At 37.1% G+C, this 14,670-nt stretch overlaps 1 protein-coding gene and 1 long non-coding RNA gene across 2 annotated transcripts in view; both read left to right on the top strand.

Annotated features, from left to right (window-relative positions):
- Window positions 1-14,670, top strand: part of LOC103519535 (ABC transporter G family member 20) — a gene marked incomplete at its 5' end in the record, with an annotated part of 28,729 nt that overhangs the window by 10,600 nt on the left and 3,459 nt on the right. Inside the window, 5 exons of the mRNA XM_026830997.1 lie at window positions 2,442-2,578; window positions 5,914-6,121; window positions 7,003-7,180; window positions 7,504-7,690; window positions 7,960-8,225. Of these exons, the coding sequence (XP_026686798.1) occupies window positions 2,442-2,578; window positions 5,914-6,121; window positions 7,003-7,180; window positions 7,504-7,690; window positions 7,960-8,225 (976 nt within the window). The remainder of the gene's footprint in view (window positions 1-2,441; window positions 2,579-5,913; window positions 6,122-7,002; window positions 7,181-7,503; window positions 7,691-7,959; window positions 8,226-14,670) is intronic.
- LOC108253727 lies at window positions 3,003-3,772 on the top strand. Its single transcript, XR_001809808.2, has 2 exons — window positions 3,003-3,335; window positions 3,444-3,772. It is a non-coding gene; the product is annotated as an uncharacterized LOC108253727 (long non-coding RNA).

Raw genomic sequence — 14,670 nt, 5'->3', positions numbered from 1 at the left:
ACTTCCCTGCTATGCCTAGCACTGATGCGACTCTTTTGTAGAATCCGTTACGTTACATGAGGTCATGCTATGCTAAATGATATTCATATTATGCAATTAGGTACCTACTGAATGTGTTTCTACATGTTCGGGTTTTGGTCTGAATTTGTTATAAATTACGGATTCTACAAAAGAAAAGCGACTTACTGAATCCTGAAACCAAATCTTCATCATTTCATTTCATTCAAAGACTTTGTACATAAACTACTACTAACCTGGTGTAGTGGTCTGAATTTGTTATAAATTACGGATTCTACAAAAGAAAAGCGACTTACTGAATCCTGAAACCAAATCTTCATCATTTCATTTCATCCAAAGACTTTGTACATAAACTACTACTAACCTGGTGTACATTATTATTAACGAGAGACAAAGAAACTAATAACAGCAATTTATAATTCACTTAACATTCGGTGTCAGTTCAGTAGATTTGTCAATAAATCTGCTTTGTTTGGTTGAAGTTCATAGAAAACAGAAACTTCTAATCCCTGAAATATCCGGCCGGTGCTTTTGGTGTCTACTAACTATTCGCATGTTTATCTGCATTCTGCATGTTCTCAAGTGGATTTTGTAAAATATTAAAATGTGTCTTGTTTTTTGTTATCCATTTTACATGCTTCTTCTTCAAATCTTCAATCTGACTATGTGACCCAGGTCTAGAGTCTCATATTGATATTTCACTTGGTGGATGTTATTGTTCAGTACCTCCTACCTCCTATATGGGTGTTCATAAGACTGTAGACCTGGCTCCAAGGGGTATTTGGTAAAAATTAATTTTATATTTACCCAAGTAGGTATAGGTACATACATCTACAGCACTATGAACTTCGCTGCGGTACACTGAATTAGATTTCATGTCTAGTCCTACCAAAAAACCATGACATTCCATTTCGTGTTATTATAGGCCGGGTGGTGCTTCGAACTCTTGAAGTTCCCGACGCGCTTGATGAATAAGAAAAATGCTCTCCAATTTTCGATCGAGCTAAAAATTCGAAGGTGACCACACGGACAATATCCGGAGCTTTCCGAACCTCTCCAATCAAAAGTCTCCTGGTTGATTGTGGTGAAATGCCCCTGGAAAACAGAAGAGAACTACTGATTATCAATCACGTTGTCAAACTTATGGATTCACCTCAGAAACCAACTTATAATCTAGTCTTTCAAAATATCCCTATAGGTCCACGAAGCAATTCTGACGTCATAATTTCACTTCGCACTCTGCTCAGAAAAATTGGTTACGGTATGCCATTTTTTCTCAACGCGGAGTGAGGTCTTTTATTTAATACTTTGCCCTCCCCCAGGATTTGAATTTTTGAAGCGTCCTATAATTTGAACTCTTAAACCTTTCAATTGCAGCCATATGTAAAGTGAATCATTATTTTCGCAACATCTTTCGAAACCTATCTATAACCTCTAAAACCAAACTCTGAAGGTCCACGAAGCAATTCTGACGTCATAATTTCACTTCGCACTCTGCTCGGAAAAATTGATTACGTATGCCATTTTTTCTCAACGCGCAGTGAGGTCTTTTATTTATTACTTTGCCCTCCCCCAGGATTCGAATTTTTGAAGCGTCCTATAATTTGAACTCTTAAACCTTTCAATCTGTTTATCAAAAGTTTATTTACTTCAGTAAGAGTTCTACCTCAATGAGGTACTTCTCAGGTCAATTTAGTTTACGTTTATCAGTCAAAGTGAGAAGTATGTGTGTAGTATTTGTAGAAGAACCATTGGGTCACCTGACCACAGTTATTCCACCACTATGGGGTAAACAAAGCAATTGTGCGCGAAATTTCGAACTGTTCTTCCTTTGAAGATTGAAAATCGTAGAAAAAGTCTACAATAAACATTAACCGAAAATGGCGCAAAGTGAGAAGTATGTGTGTAGTATTTGTAGAAGAACCATTGGGTCACCTGACCACAGTTATTCCACCACTATGGGGTAAACAAAGCGATTGTACGCGAAATTTCGAACTGTTCTTCCTTTGAAGATTGAAAATCCGTAGAAAAAGTCTACAGTAAACATTAACCGAAAATGGCAGGCACAGTGGAGACCTGTATGAAAAACAAGGCAACACTTTGTGATCAATTTCCTACATCAACGGTGAGAATCTTAATCCATAGTGTCATTTCAATAGCTTTCTTATGTCTTTCACGCTAGTGAGAGTTGATTTCTTTTGATGCTCTTATTATTTCCAAACCTGTCAAATTGTGTATGAAAAACAAGGCAACACTTTGTGATCCATTTCCTACATCAACGGTGAGAATCTTAATCCATAGTGTCATTTCAATAGCTTTCTCATGTCTTTCACGCTAGTGAGAGTTGATTTCTTTTGATGCTGTTATTATTTCTGAACCTGTCAAATTCTAATCTTGATTTTTCCCTGTTTTTCCCTCGATAGCCAAACGGCAAGTCGGTCATGATGATTGAGCAAGAAGACGACAACTCATCCTGTGGAGATTGCTGTCCACTCACCACCAAGGGCAAAACGAAAGCTCTGCTCCAGAAGAACTTCCTCAGGATGTGGAGAAATGTTGGGTGAGTTGCCGTAAGGTTACAACCATTGGGTTGGGATGAAGGAGTTCAATCTCTAAGGTTAGAACCACTGGAATGGGATAAAGGAGTTCAATCTGATCTGAGCTGTTTCTTCTATGTTTTTTACTGTGTGTAGAATTCATGGGGATTTTTTCGTCTCCAATCACAATGGAAATGTAATTTTAGTTGGGACAACAGCCTGTTCATGGAATCCAGCCATGCCATGGATGTTTCAAAAACAAAAATTAGCTTAACTTATGAAATATATCAAACTGTGTGCGTTAGGCTGGAACTTGGCCTGGCGCACTACCGTGCGCCTAGCATTGGGTTGGGATGAAGGAGTTCAATATCTAAGGTTAGAACCACTGGAATGGGATAAATTAGTTCAATCTGATCTGAGCTGTTTCTTCTATGTTTTTTAAATTAGGTCAAGCTGTCGACTTTCGAAAACAACTTGTTTATACAAATAACAGTAGACGCTCCCACTTGTTATTGGTTGATGTTTTTCCCATGTTCAGCACTCAGCTCTTCATTCTAAATTTTCCTCCTTCTGGATCTATTGCTATTGCATTATTCAAGCTAGGTGAAAGGTTGGGTTCCTTTATTTCGTTGATTCATGACTACCAAAATATTATTGGAAGCTACTCTCGAAACTTGAAACCTCTTAACCGCGGGACACTCACTTTTCACCCACCCTGTAATACCCAATATATTTTTTTTTTGAACAAAGACAAAAAGTACGTTACCTTTAGGACTTTAGGTTTTAATTTTTAATCGAATTCAAACAATCACCTCACACGCAGAGTTCTCCAGTCGGACTCTTAACACACGGTTCGGGTGTTCGACCCCGCGTAATTTAGGACTTTAGGTTTTAATTTTTAATCGAATTCAAACAATCACCTCACACGCAGAGTTCTCCAGTCGGACTCTTAACACACGGTTCGGGGGTTCGACCCCACGTAATCACAAAGTTCGACAGTTTTGTTTGAAATTTTGAGACTGCTCAAAGTTTTGAAATGTTTAATACATCAGGATTATAACACCTCCCTTGTAACTCTTGTAATGTAAAAATTAGCTGAGAATAATGAAAATTGGAGATTTTAGCGTGCGAGGTCATTTGTTTTACGTGTTGTATGCTCAATTCAGTATTAATTTTAAACAAACAAAATATAATAATTATAATTATTAAAAAACGAAGCCGTGTTTGTTCATTTTCTCTCTTCCTCACCATTACCCTAGTGATAGTTTAGATGATGACGCGGTACAATTCAGCAGTTTCATAGATGAACTGGAAAGTGTCGAGCAGGAATTGGACGCTGACAAAAAGAAAGTTAATGCCAAAGCTAAGAGAAAAAATGCTCAAGCCTTCAAAAGTGAGAATATTAGTGAGACAAACAAAATGAGTAGCTATGACATATAAATGCGCATAGCGACCGGTGCCAGCATGGTAGGTAAACATTGGATTTTAGGATTATTGAGATATGGGGAAAATCCTACAATGCTGCAGTGAGCACCAAAGTTGTGACATAATAACACAAAGAAACTGCATTTATTTTTTAATAATGAATGTGTAAAGACCAGGACATTATTCTTTGTATTTATGGTCAAACGGACTTGGAAAGTCACTTACTAATCTATTTTCCTTCTCTTACACAGGTGTCATCTGGCCAGTTGAAGGTATGCCAATCGTTCTCAGATATATCAGTTTATGTTTGCCACTCACCATGGCTACCACATCGCTCAGAAGTATTCTGACGAGAGGATGGAACCTTGTGGAACCCGACGTGTATTTGGGTTTCATTTCAACCATCACTTGGATCGTCCTGTTCTTGACCATCAGTATGTTGGTGCTCAAATTCAAACGTGGATAAGTCTGAATTAAGTTCATCCAAAACAATAATGGACGATAGAGGGAGCGCCGACAGTCCATTGTCGAAGGATTTTGAAAAATCGCGGAACAGAGACTGAAAATTTCTTGTTTAGATCTTGGAGAAATAATATAAAGAAAAATACCCTCATCTACTATGAGTAATGCACAACAGAGTCCTTGGAAGAAGCTGTATCATTGCTTGTGATGGAGGAATCATTGAGAGAATCTCCTCGGTCATTTGAAGGAATAATACGAGTATTAGGTACCTATAGTTTTATAAAATTCAGCTCAATATTCAATTTTTCCCGGTTAGACGTCTCTTAACCTCGACATTTACAGAAGTACTCTTTATTTTTACCATTTTTGGCGCTTCAAGTCCAAGAGTTTCTGAGACATTTGTCTCTGGTTATCGAGCCAAGATGTATGGACGTTTGTAAGACTTGAAACTTAAATAGAACTAGTTGTGTACCTTGAAGTTATTTGTGCGGAAATCTAAATTACTGAATGATATCTCTTCAAGTGCTATAACCTAGGCAATATTCTATAGGTCATATTCTATAGGTCATTGGCAATATTCTATAGGTCAGTGTGATAAATTTAATGTTTAGTTAATACATGGCAAAGTTTTACTTTCTGTCTCAGTATTAATTGAAGATCTACAAGTCTCGATTATTTTAACTTTCTTGGACAATTGTTTTTCATGTACAGAAATATTTTTAAAATGTAAATACCCTTCTTTCTCTATTTCTTTTTCTTTCTTCTCTCCTCTCTCTCCTTCTTCTTCTCTTTTCTTGATAAAGCTATTCTGCGGATTACCTTAGTCTAATTACGATGAGATATGATATCTATCTGTTATTTCTTTTAAGTTTAAAATAGTTTATCTGATATATTTTCTGTTCAAGATAGGCTTTTTAACCGATATCTTAATTTTTAGTTGGGTGGGTAACTTACCTATGTATATTACACCTAACGAGTCTTCTCCAACCTTTTTTTCCCGACCTGTAATATCTTTTACCTATTTGTTTGCGATATCTACCTTAGAAGAATGGCGTTTTGTGTTGCATCCTTGTCACATTTGTGAACTACATACCAAATTTCAAGTCTCTAGCTTATACCGTTCCCGATATACTGTTAAATTACACCGAAAACCGCCAATGCCGCCAACCGAAGCGAATACAATAGTCCGTCCACTATACCTTTTATTATTAGTAATAATAAAGGAAGGACGGACTAAAAATTAGCTTAACCTATGAAATATATCTAATATATAAAAATCTGGTGTGAACATCGTTCGTGTCGCATCCTTGTCACATTTGACATCTACATACCAAATTTCAAGTCTCTAGCTCTTACATAATAACACAAAGAAATTGCATTTACATTTACATTTAAGGTAAGGAATGGCCTTTCTTTACTTTTATATGTTGAATCCTCAGGTGATAACCTCATCCACTCTATTTTCCCCCAGAGTGATGCTGTTCATTTTCGCACTGCCCGTCATGCAAGTGATTCTGTTCTGTCTGGCCATCGGTCGTGATCCTACCGGCCTTCATCTGGCCATCGTCAACCAAGAAATGGACTGGGCTACCAAGGCTTGTCCCGTGCTGTCTAACTGCTCATTCACGCATTTGAGTTGTCGCTACTTGAATAGTTTACCGAACGATACGATAATCAAAGTATGTGTGTACTCTGGTCCTTAGAATAGACAAAAAGTATAATAACTATGTACTATTAGAGTTATACTTATACTTACCTCAGTAAACGTAAAATAAGCTGGGTTCTGATGTTTCTGGAGGAGTGACCGTCTTGACCTCTCGACACTTTATGGACTTCGATCTGTGGAATCGTCACCTTCTGAATAATTTAGAATAGACAAAAAGTATAATAACTATGTACTATTAGAGTTATACTTATACTTACCTCAGTAAACGTAAAATAAGCTGGGTTCTGAAGTTTCTGGAGGAGTGACCGTCTTGACCTCTCGACACTTTATGGACTTCGATCTGTGGAATCGTCACCTTCTGAATATCATTATACGCCACAGAGAAAGTAGACGTTTTTCTGGTACCTACTTGTAGAGGAAAAACTACAAATGGTGGAAGAATTTTTTTACAAGTAAAAAATTTCAAGTATTTGGGCGGAAAAATATATTCGAATGGAAGCTGTACAACGGAAATAAGAAGCAGGATAGCTATGGGTAAAACAGCATTCAAGAAAGTTCAAGACCTTTTAGCAAGACCAAGACAGCAAGAAGAATACCCTTAAAGCTAAGAAAGAGATTTGCGATTATATCTGGAGTGTGGTGCTGTATGGGTTTGGAGAGTTTTGAGATGTGGTTATGGAGAAGGATAGAAAACATCAAGTGGTCGGATAAAGTACGAAACGAAGAAGTTTTGAGAAGAGTTGGAGAAGAAAGAAGCATTCTGAGACTATATACCTGATTCCAGTATATCCTGATTTAAGAACTGTGATTTTTAAAAATGAAATACATAGAGTAAATCTACATAATATATGATTCGATTCAATATATTCAATATTTTGTTCTCCTCCCTCGTAGGATTATTATCCGGATCCGGAGAGTGCTATCAATGCAGTGCGGGTAGGAGACGCTTGGGGCGCCCTCTACTTCACGGATAACTTTACTGATGCCCTTGTAGCTCGTATGGTACTGGGAAGAGATGCTGATGAGGAAACCCTCGATCAATCCGAGATCCGAGTCTGGCTTGACATGTCCAGTAAGTACCGGGAACTTTAGGTCTGGGAACTAGGAACCGCTGGGTGAGGGGTATTGAATAATGCCCGATCTTACCACAGAGAGTTTTCAGTTAATCCAGAGTTTAAGAAATATAGGCCTGTGTAAATCAAATGGGTGACGTCAAAGAAAACCCTGGACACTGTGTTAACTCTCAGTGATAAGGTCGGTCATAAGAGGTAGACGAAAAAAAAAAAAAAAAAGATCATCTGAAAATGCCCCTCAAGCGATCTCAAAGCAGTACCCCTTTGTTTCGGAGATATTGAAGTTACCTAACTGGTTTTCCTTTGCTCTCTCTTCATTCAGACCAACAGATCGGACTCATGTTGAATCGTGATCTGCAACTGTCGTACCGTGACTTTGCTCAAGACCTGCTGTCTACTTGCGACCAGAACCCGAAGATAGCCGACATTCCCATTCAGTTCAAGGAACCAATCTATGGTAGCAATGACCCAAGCTTCACTGATTTCGTCGCTCCCGGAGTTATTTTGACGTAAGTAGAAACTCTTAAATGGGACTTATTGGGTCAGTGACATATGTCTCAGCATGACCATCTTCCATTATCTTCAAGTGCCAGATCTTGGGTCAACACAAAGTAGATCTTTGAAAACTTTGATATTGAATCACGAGTGCGATTTTATTTCTGGGTTTCGCAACTAAACATCAATAATCTGCATGACCTGCAACCCCTGTACTAACCGCTATACTAACTTGTTTTCCCTCCCGTATACTAACTTGTTTTCCCTCTTATCTTCCCCGCAGCATCGTTTTCTTCTTGGCCGTGGCTCTCACCTCGTCTGCTCTCATCATTGAACGCATGGAAGGTCTCCTAGATAGAAGTTGGGTGGCCGGTGTCACCCCGCTAGAAATTCTCTTCTCTCATGTCATCACCCAGTTCGTGGTGATGTGTGGTCAGACGGCTCTCGTGTTGATCTTCATGATCTTCGTATTCGGAGTGGAGTGTAAGGGAGATCTGCTCCTAGTCATCATACTGACCATTCTGCAGGGACTGTGCGGCATGTGTTTCGGTGAGTCCAGTATACAGCAGCACTTATAATTAGATAAGTTGTGACAAGTTCAGTAGATTCAAAAAAGATGGAAATTTATGTTTCGATTTAGTTCAGTCCTCAAAATCATTTCATCAAAGCAGTAGAAAGTATTTTATGTAGAAAGCTAGTTTTCAAATGAGTCTAATAGCAACAGTGCAGCGCGCGTTTCGTCTTCGTTATGGTGTCCTTCTCGGGGTTTTATGGCTAACCTAAGGCTGAAGTTTACAAAGATCGTCCGAGGACCCTTGAAAAATTGAAGCACAATATCCGACGAGAAATAGGCCGTCTACCGGTAGCACTGTTGGAGAAAGTAGGGAGAAACTTCAGAAATCACACCTCCATCAGTGTATCGAGAATGGTGGTCGTCATTTGAATGGAGTACTGTTCGAAGTAACATAAAGTCAAATTTCAAACATTTCTTGATGCTAATTCATCAACTGAAGTCAAGGAAGTATCACAGATTTTTTTTTCAACATTTCAAAAAAGGAAATTGCCGCGCCTCATCCTGTATATTATACGGTTGAAATAAAGGATCTTCTGTCCTACCTCGACAGTCTAAACTTCGAAAGTCTAAATAAAGGAAAAGACTCAATGTTCGAAGTAACATAAAGTCAAATTTCAAACATTTCTTGATGCTAATTCATCAACTGAAGTCAAGGAAGTATCACAGATTTTTTTTTTTCAACATTTCAAAAAAGGAAATTACCGCGCCTCATCCTGTATATTATACGGTTGAAATAAAGGATCTTCTGTCCTACCTCGACACGACAGTCTAAACTTCGAAAGTCTAAATAAAGGAAAAGACTCAAGATAAATGTCGATAAGTAGCGAGGCAGATATAGGTAAGTCAGAAAATATATCGAGGTATTTTGAGAGAGGGAGGGGAAGAGAGCAAGGTATAGATTCCCAACAGTATCAGTATCAGATGATTCCCAACAGTATCAGATGGTCATCTGCTTTAGAATTGGCAGAGGTATTCGTCCGGTTTTAACAAATCCTACTTTTTCCTTTATAAACAAGTTAGCTATCACAAACATATTCTCACTGCCACAGCATGCCAGGCACTTAGATAACAGCAAAATATGTGTGAACAGAGTTCCACACTTCCACAGACTTGTTAGAATTGTTAGAATTACATCCTGCTGAGATATTATGATAGCAGTACAATTTACGCTGTTGAATTGAATTGAATATACCTTGATTATCCTCCTTGAAGAGAATAAAAAGTCCCTTTACCCCCAGCAGTCTAAACAAACTCCCTGTTTTGTTGTTTAGCGGCTTAACTAGCAGAATTACAGCCCGATACTCCAGCTCTATTTTGATGTGATACCCTGTGTTAGCTGCTAAGTTAGTAGAATTCCTTTTAGAATTACAGCCGAAACGATCAAGGATAAAAATGGACAAATCTTATATGAGTCTGGAGAAATCGTGAATCGATGGAAGGAATATTTTCAAGACCTACTGAACATAGTTCATCAAGACAATGAAGAGGATACAGTAATCCAGACAGCTGAGATGGAAGACATCCCGCCATCCAGAGGAGTATAAAACCGTCGAGAAAAAAACTTTGGGAATTTTTTCCTGAAAACATTACTTTTTGAACTCATCTTATTGGACTAAGGCAGGCAGGTATAGGATGTACTTTTTACATAGATTCGTACAAGCTTGACCCTACTTTTAGGGCTGTATTGGCTCTTTTGGCTCAGAATTGGCTTTTGTATACAGCGTTAAGCTTGTTCCTAACTGAGCTTGAAAATCCAGCCATCTTCAGTACATACCTAGCTTTTTCTTTAGGTGGGGGCTGTATTGGCTCTTTTGGCTCAGAATTGGCTTTTGTATACAGCGTTAAGCTTGTTCCTAACTGAGCTTGAAAATCCAGCCATCTTTAGTACATACCTAGCTTTTTCTTTAGGTGTTTTCCATGGATGTCTTGCAGAGGATTAGCTAACGTACAAACAAAAGTGATTCGACTCATAGGTACCACGACAAAACTCATTGTCAACCATGTAGATCCAGCAGCATAATAGGTTGGTATATCAATTTATTCAATTTTTCCCAAAGTTAATGTTGGTGAAAATAAGACTTCTGATTAAATTTAATTCTAAACTATAACTTTTCCTTGCATCAACGGTACACTGAATTAGATTTCATGTCTAGTCCTACCAAAAAACCATGACATTCCATTTCGTGTTATTATAGGCCGGGTGGTGCTTCGAGGATTTCAGCAATTTGCGAGCTGGAGAGAAATGCTATCCAACTCGCCCTGGGTAGTTTCTACCCAACTCTGTTGTTAAGTGGTAAGTACTATATACGCCCTCTGTTTGGCTAATATTAAAATTTGATATTCAAAGTTATGATGTTTGAATATGGTTTATCCGCTAAATTTATTATTTGATAAAAGATCATTAAGTTTTATTTGTATACTTAACACTCAGGCAACTTATTATTTATCATCAAACCATCCTATTTTTTACATAATAGAAAATCTTTTGAATGAATTAAACATAATTTTACGATTGACCAAGCGCGCGTGTAACCTCCCAAACGATTCATCATTTTAATCTATTGATATCATAAGTGCTTTTTTCCCTCGATAATATGCAATATGTTAAAAATTAAGGTTTCTCCAAATGTGTGTTTTGAAAATGTGCAATCAAGTGGCTTAAATAGTGTGTTATTAGGAGATATTTCAAATTATGTTCTTCTTTTTTTCGTCCATCATAAAAAGATGTATTTTGTGACTTCTTTTGCTCACTTAAAAGGTGTAGATGGACAAACAAGAAAACTTCAACTTTGATGTCGACTAAAATATCCACTTTTCGAGTTTTTGGAACTGGAATACTCATGTTATGGCCCAAACAAACTTTTAGGATGTGACGAGCATTTTATTCGAAAGTTCAAAAGGATTTAAATTTATTTTCAACAGGTTACTGATAACTTTAATTTCAACAAGTTTGTTACATACTTATTACCTAGATTTCAAAAGATACTACGTAGGTAAATATTTCCGTGTTCCGTGATTTCTATATGTGATTCAGATTGTAGGTAAGTACCTACTTCTGAAAGCTGTCAGGGATATCTGGAGATTTTTAAAAGGGCCATAAAACCGGCCCAGTTACAAGGTCATCAATTTGTTGTTCAATACAAGATCGTACTCATAAAACCTAAACCATCTCTTAAGTCACCACTATGGGGTAAACAAAGCGATTGTACGCGAAATTTCGAACTGTTCTTCCTTTGAAGATTGAAAATCCGTAGAAAAAGTCTACAATAAACATTAACCGAAAATGGCAAAATATAACAGTGTCCAACAATAGAACCAGAGCTAATTGAAACTTAAAAACGTGAAAAATGATCGACTACTGGTACAGTCACCCTAGAAGGAACAAGATCAAGAGGAAGGAAGAAATTCGGAATGCTGACCGACATCTTACAGGGAAGGACTTTTTAAGAAATAAAGGAAGAAGCACTGCAAGATCGTGAAAGATGGAGAAGAGGATCATGAATCAGAAAAGTTGAATTTCACGTTGGTACCTGTCTCAGGACAGATTTACTACTATATATTTGCATTAGTAAATAGTCACACTGTTAAGTACATAGGTATTAGGTACCGAGATCTACCAAGGTGCTAAATATCACACAAGTGGTTTATACTGAACGTGGTTTGTAGTTTGGTGGCCATTAGGAAGAAGCACAAGATCGTGAAAGATGGAGAAGAGGATCATGAATCAGAAAAGTTGAAGTTCACGTTGGTACCTGTCTCAGGACAGATTTACTACTATATATTTGCATTAGTAAATCGACATCTTACAGGGAAGGACTTTTCAAGAAATAAAGGAAGAAGCACAAGATCGTGAAAGATGGAGAAGAGGATCATGAATCAGAAAATTTGAATTTCACGTTGGTACCTGCCTCAGGACAGATTTACTACTATATATTTGCATTAGTAAATAGTCACACTGTTAATACATAGGTATTAGGTACCGAGATGTACCAAGGTGCTTATATTTGCATTAGTAAATAGTCACACTGTTAAGTACATAGGTATTAGGTACCGAGATCTACCAAGGTGCCAAATATCACACAAGTGGTTTATACTGAACGTGGTTTGTAGTCCGGTGGCCATTACTAGTACCTATGTACCGTGGCTACTCTGAAGAGGTTCTCAATTTCTCTTTCTCCTCTATCGCATTCTATCGGGTTCTATGTTCTGGACTTCTTTCTCTTTCAATTTCTGCATGAGCTCGGCGCGTTCTTCCGTCCCAAGTTTCATATTCATCTTCACTCGGTTCGGATCTTAGAAACTTCACTTTACCAGTCTCTCAAACTTTACACTTCGCTAACACAAAGTTTCGCGTGGAAAGTTCTTCGAATTCCCGGCGAGGTTTGAAAAAAAAAAAAAAAAAGCGAACATGTAAATTGGACCTTTGATTAGATTTCTTTTTTACTATCTACTTTTTTCCGATTTTTGTTTTCCCTATCTTTAAATTTAGTGTTAATTTTATGAATAATTAATTTTAATTTAGGTACTAAAAAAATACCTGCATGTCTTTTTAATTTAAGTTTTCTTTATTAATTGATACAACTTTTTGCATTTTTTTCAAGTGCTCAAAAAAGTTTCAAGTGAGTTTAGTGTTTAGCATTAGAATTTGCTCATTTTCGTTCCAATGTTTCTCGAAGTTTTACTTTTGAAAGAAATTTGAAATGTATTCCGTCATGCCAATTTCAGCAGGTATCGAGATGATTCAATCAATAAATAATTCATTTTAACTACCTAGTGCTCAAAAAAGTTTCAAGTGAGTTTAGTGTTTAGCATTAGAATTTGCTCATTTTCGTTCCAATGTTTCTCGAAGTTTTACTTTTGACAGAAATTTGAAATGTATTCCGTCATGCCAATTTCAGCAGGTATCATGAGATGATTCAATCAATAAATATTTCATTTTAACTACCTGCCAAGTGTCCGAGTTTTCAAGATCTTCTTTCTTTTATACCTCCTACCTATATTTTCTTAATTTCACCCAAAACTCTTGACTTCAATTAATTTTCTAAATAGTAGATTTATCTAACCAAAATAATTCTAATTAATCACAAAAAAAGTCGACAAATAATAATCAAGCAAACAAGATTAATTTTGAGGATAAGTTGGAAAATGAGGTGATCAAGTCTATCTAACTTATGAAGTGATACATACCTCGCTCTATCATGCACATCATACCAATGGAAATAAATCCTAAAATTATTAAAACAAGATTACCTCAACCGCAATCAAAAGAAAACAAGATGAAGACCAAAAGAAGTGTGGTGTTTGTTTCATCAATAAAAAACGATATTATTAAACTTAGTACGTTACTCATTGTAGTTCTAAATATAACACATACCAGTGGCACTAACTATTCATTAAGTGGCAATCACATATGGGACGACCTACTCCAAAGTTGTCGAAATGCCTCCTCAGGCTACCTCTGTGTACAAAATAATTTAGTTCGATATGTAGATAACGTTTTGCTAAATACTGAATTCTATGTAAGTGATAGTTTCTATTTTAAAAATAAAATCAACAACACCAGTCATTTCTACCAAGTGCCAGAAAATTTTCATCAAACCTCTTACCCTAGTGATAGTTTAGATGATGACGCGGTACAATTCAGCAGTTTCATAGATGAACTGGAAAGTGTCGAGCAGGAATTGGACGCTGACAAAAAGAAAGTTAATGCCAAAGCTAAGAGAAAAAATGCTCAAGCCTTCAAAAGTGAGAATATTAGTGAGACAAATGACAAGGAGATTAATGAGAGTACAAGGCAATCAGTTGATTCTGATTACACGATAATCCTTCACCAGTTTAGGTATATCCTCAAGATTGCTAAGATGAGATTATTAGGAGCGCTCCGCCCCGCCAAGCCAAGAAAGTTTCCGCGCTACTAAAGATATTATACGCCACAGAGAAAGTAGACGTTTTTCTGGTACCTACTTGTAGAGGAAAAACTACAAATGGTGGAAGAATTTTTTTACAAGTAGAAAATTTCAAGTATTTGGGCGGAAAAATATATTTGAATGGAAGCTGTACAACGGAAATAAGAAGCAGGATAGCTATGGGTAAAACAGCATTCATGAAAGTTCAAGACCTTTCAACAGCAACAAGAATACCCTTAAAGCTAAGAAAGAGATCTGCGAAAAAATATAATAATTATAATTATTAAAAAACGAAGCCGTGTTTGTTCATTTTCTCTCTTCCTCACCAGGAATTGATCACAAGAAATATAACTCTTGGACAACCATGAGTAACAAAGAAACAAAGTAACAAATCACCCAGATAATCCTTCACCAGTTTAGGTATAGCCTCAAGATTGCTAAGATGAGATTATTAGGAGCGCTCCGTCCCGCCAAGCCAAGAAAGTTTCCGCGCTACTAAAGACTTGGCTCCTTA

Source organism: Diaphorina citri, unplaced genomic scaffold (assembly GCF_000475195.1).
Source record: "Diaphorina citri unplaced genomic scaffold, Diaci psyllid genome assembly version 1.1 scaffold2777, whole genome shotgun sequence".
NCBI lineage: Eukaryota > Metazoa > Arthropoda > Insecta > Hemiptera > Psyllidae > Diaphorina > Diaphorina citri.
The sequence above is the reverse complement of the archived record's forward strand: the minus strand, read 5'-3'. Positions and strand labels throughout refer to the sequence as shown.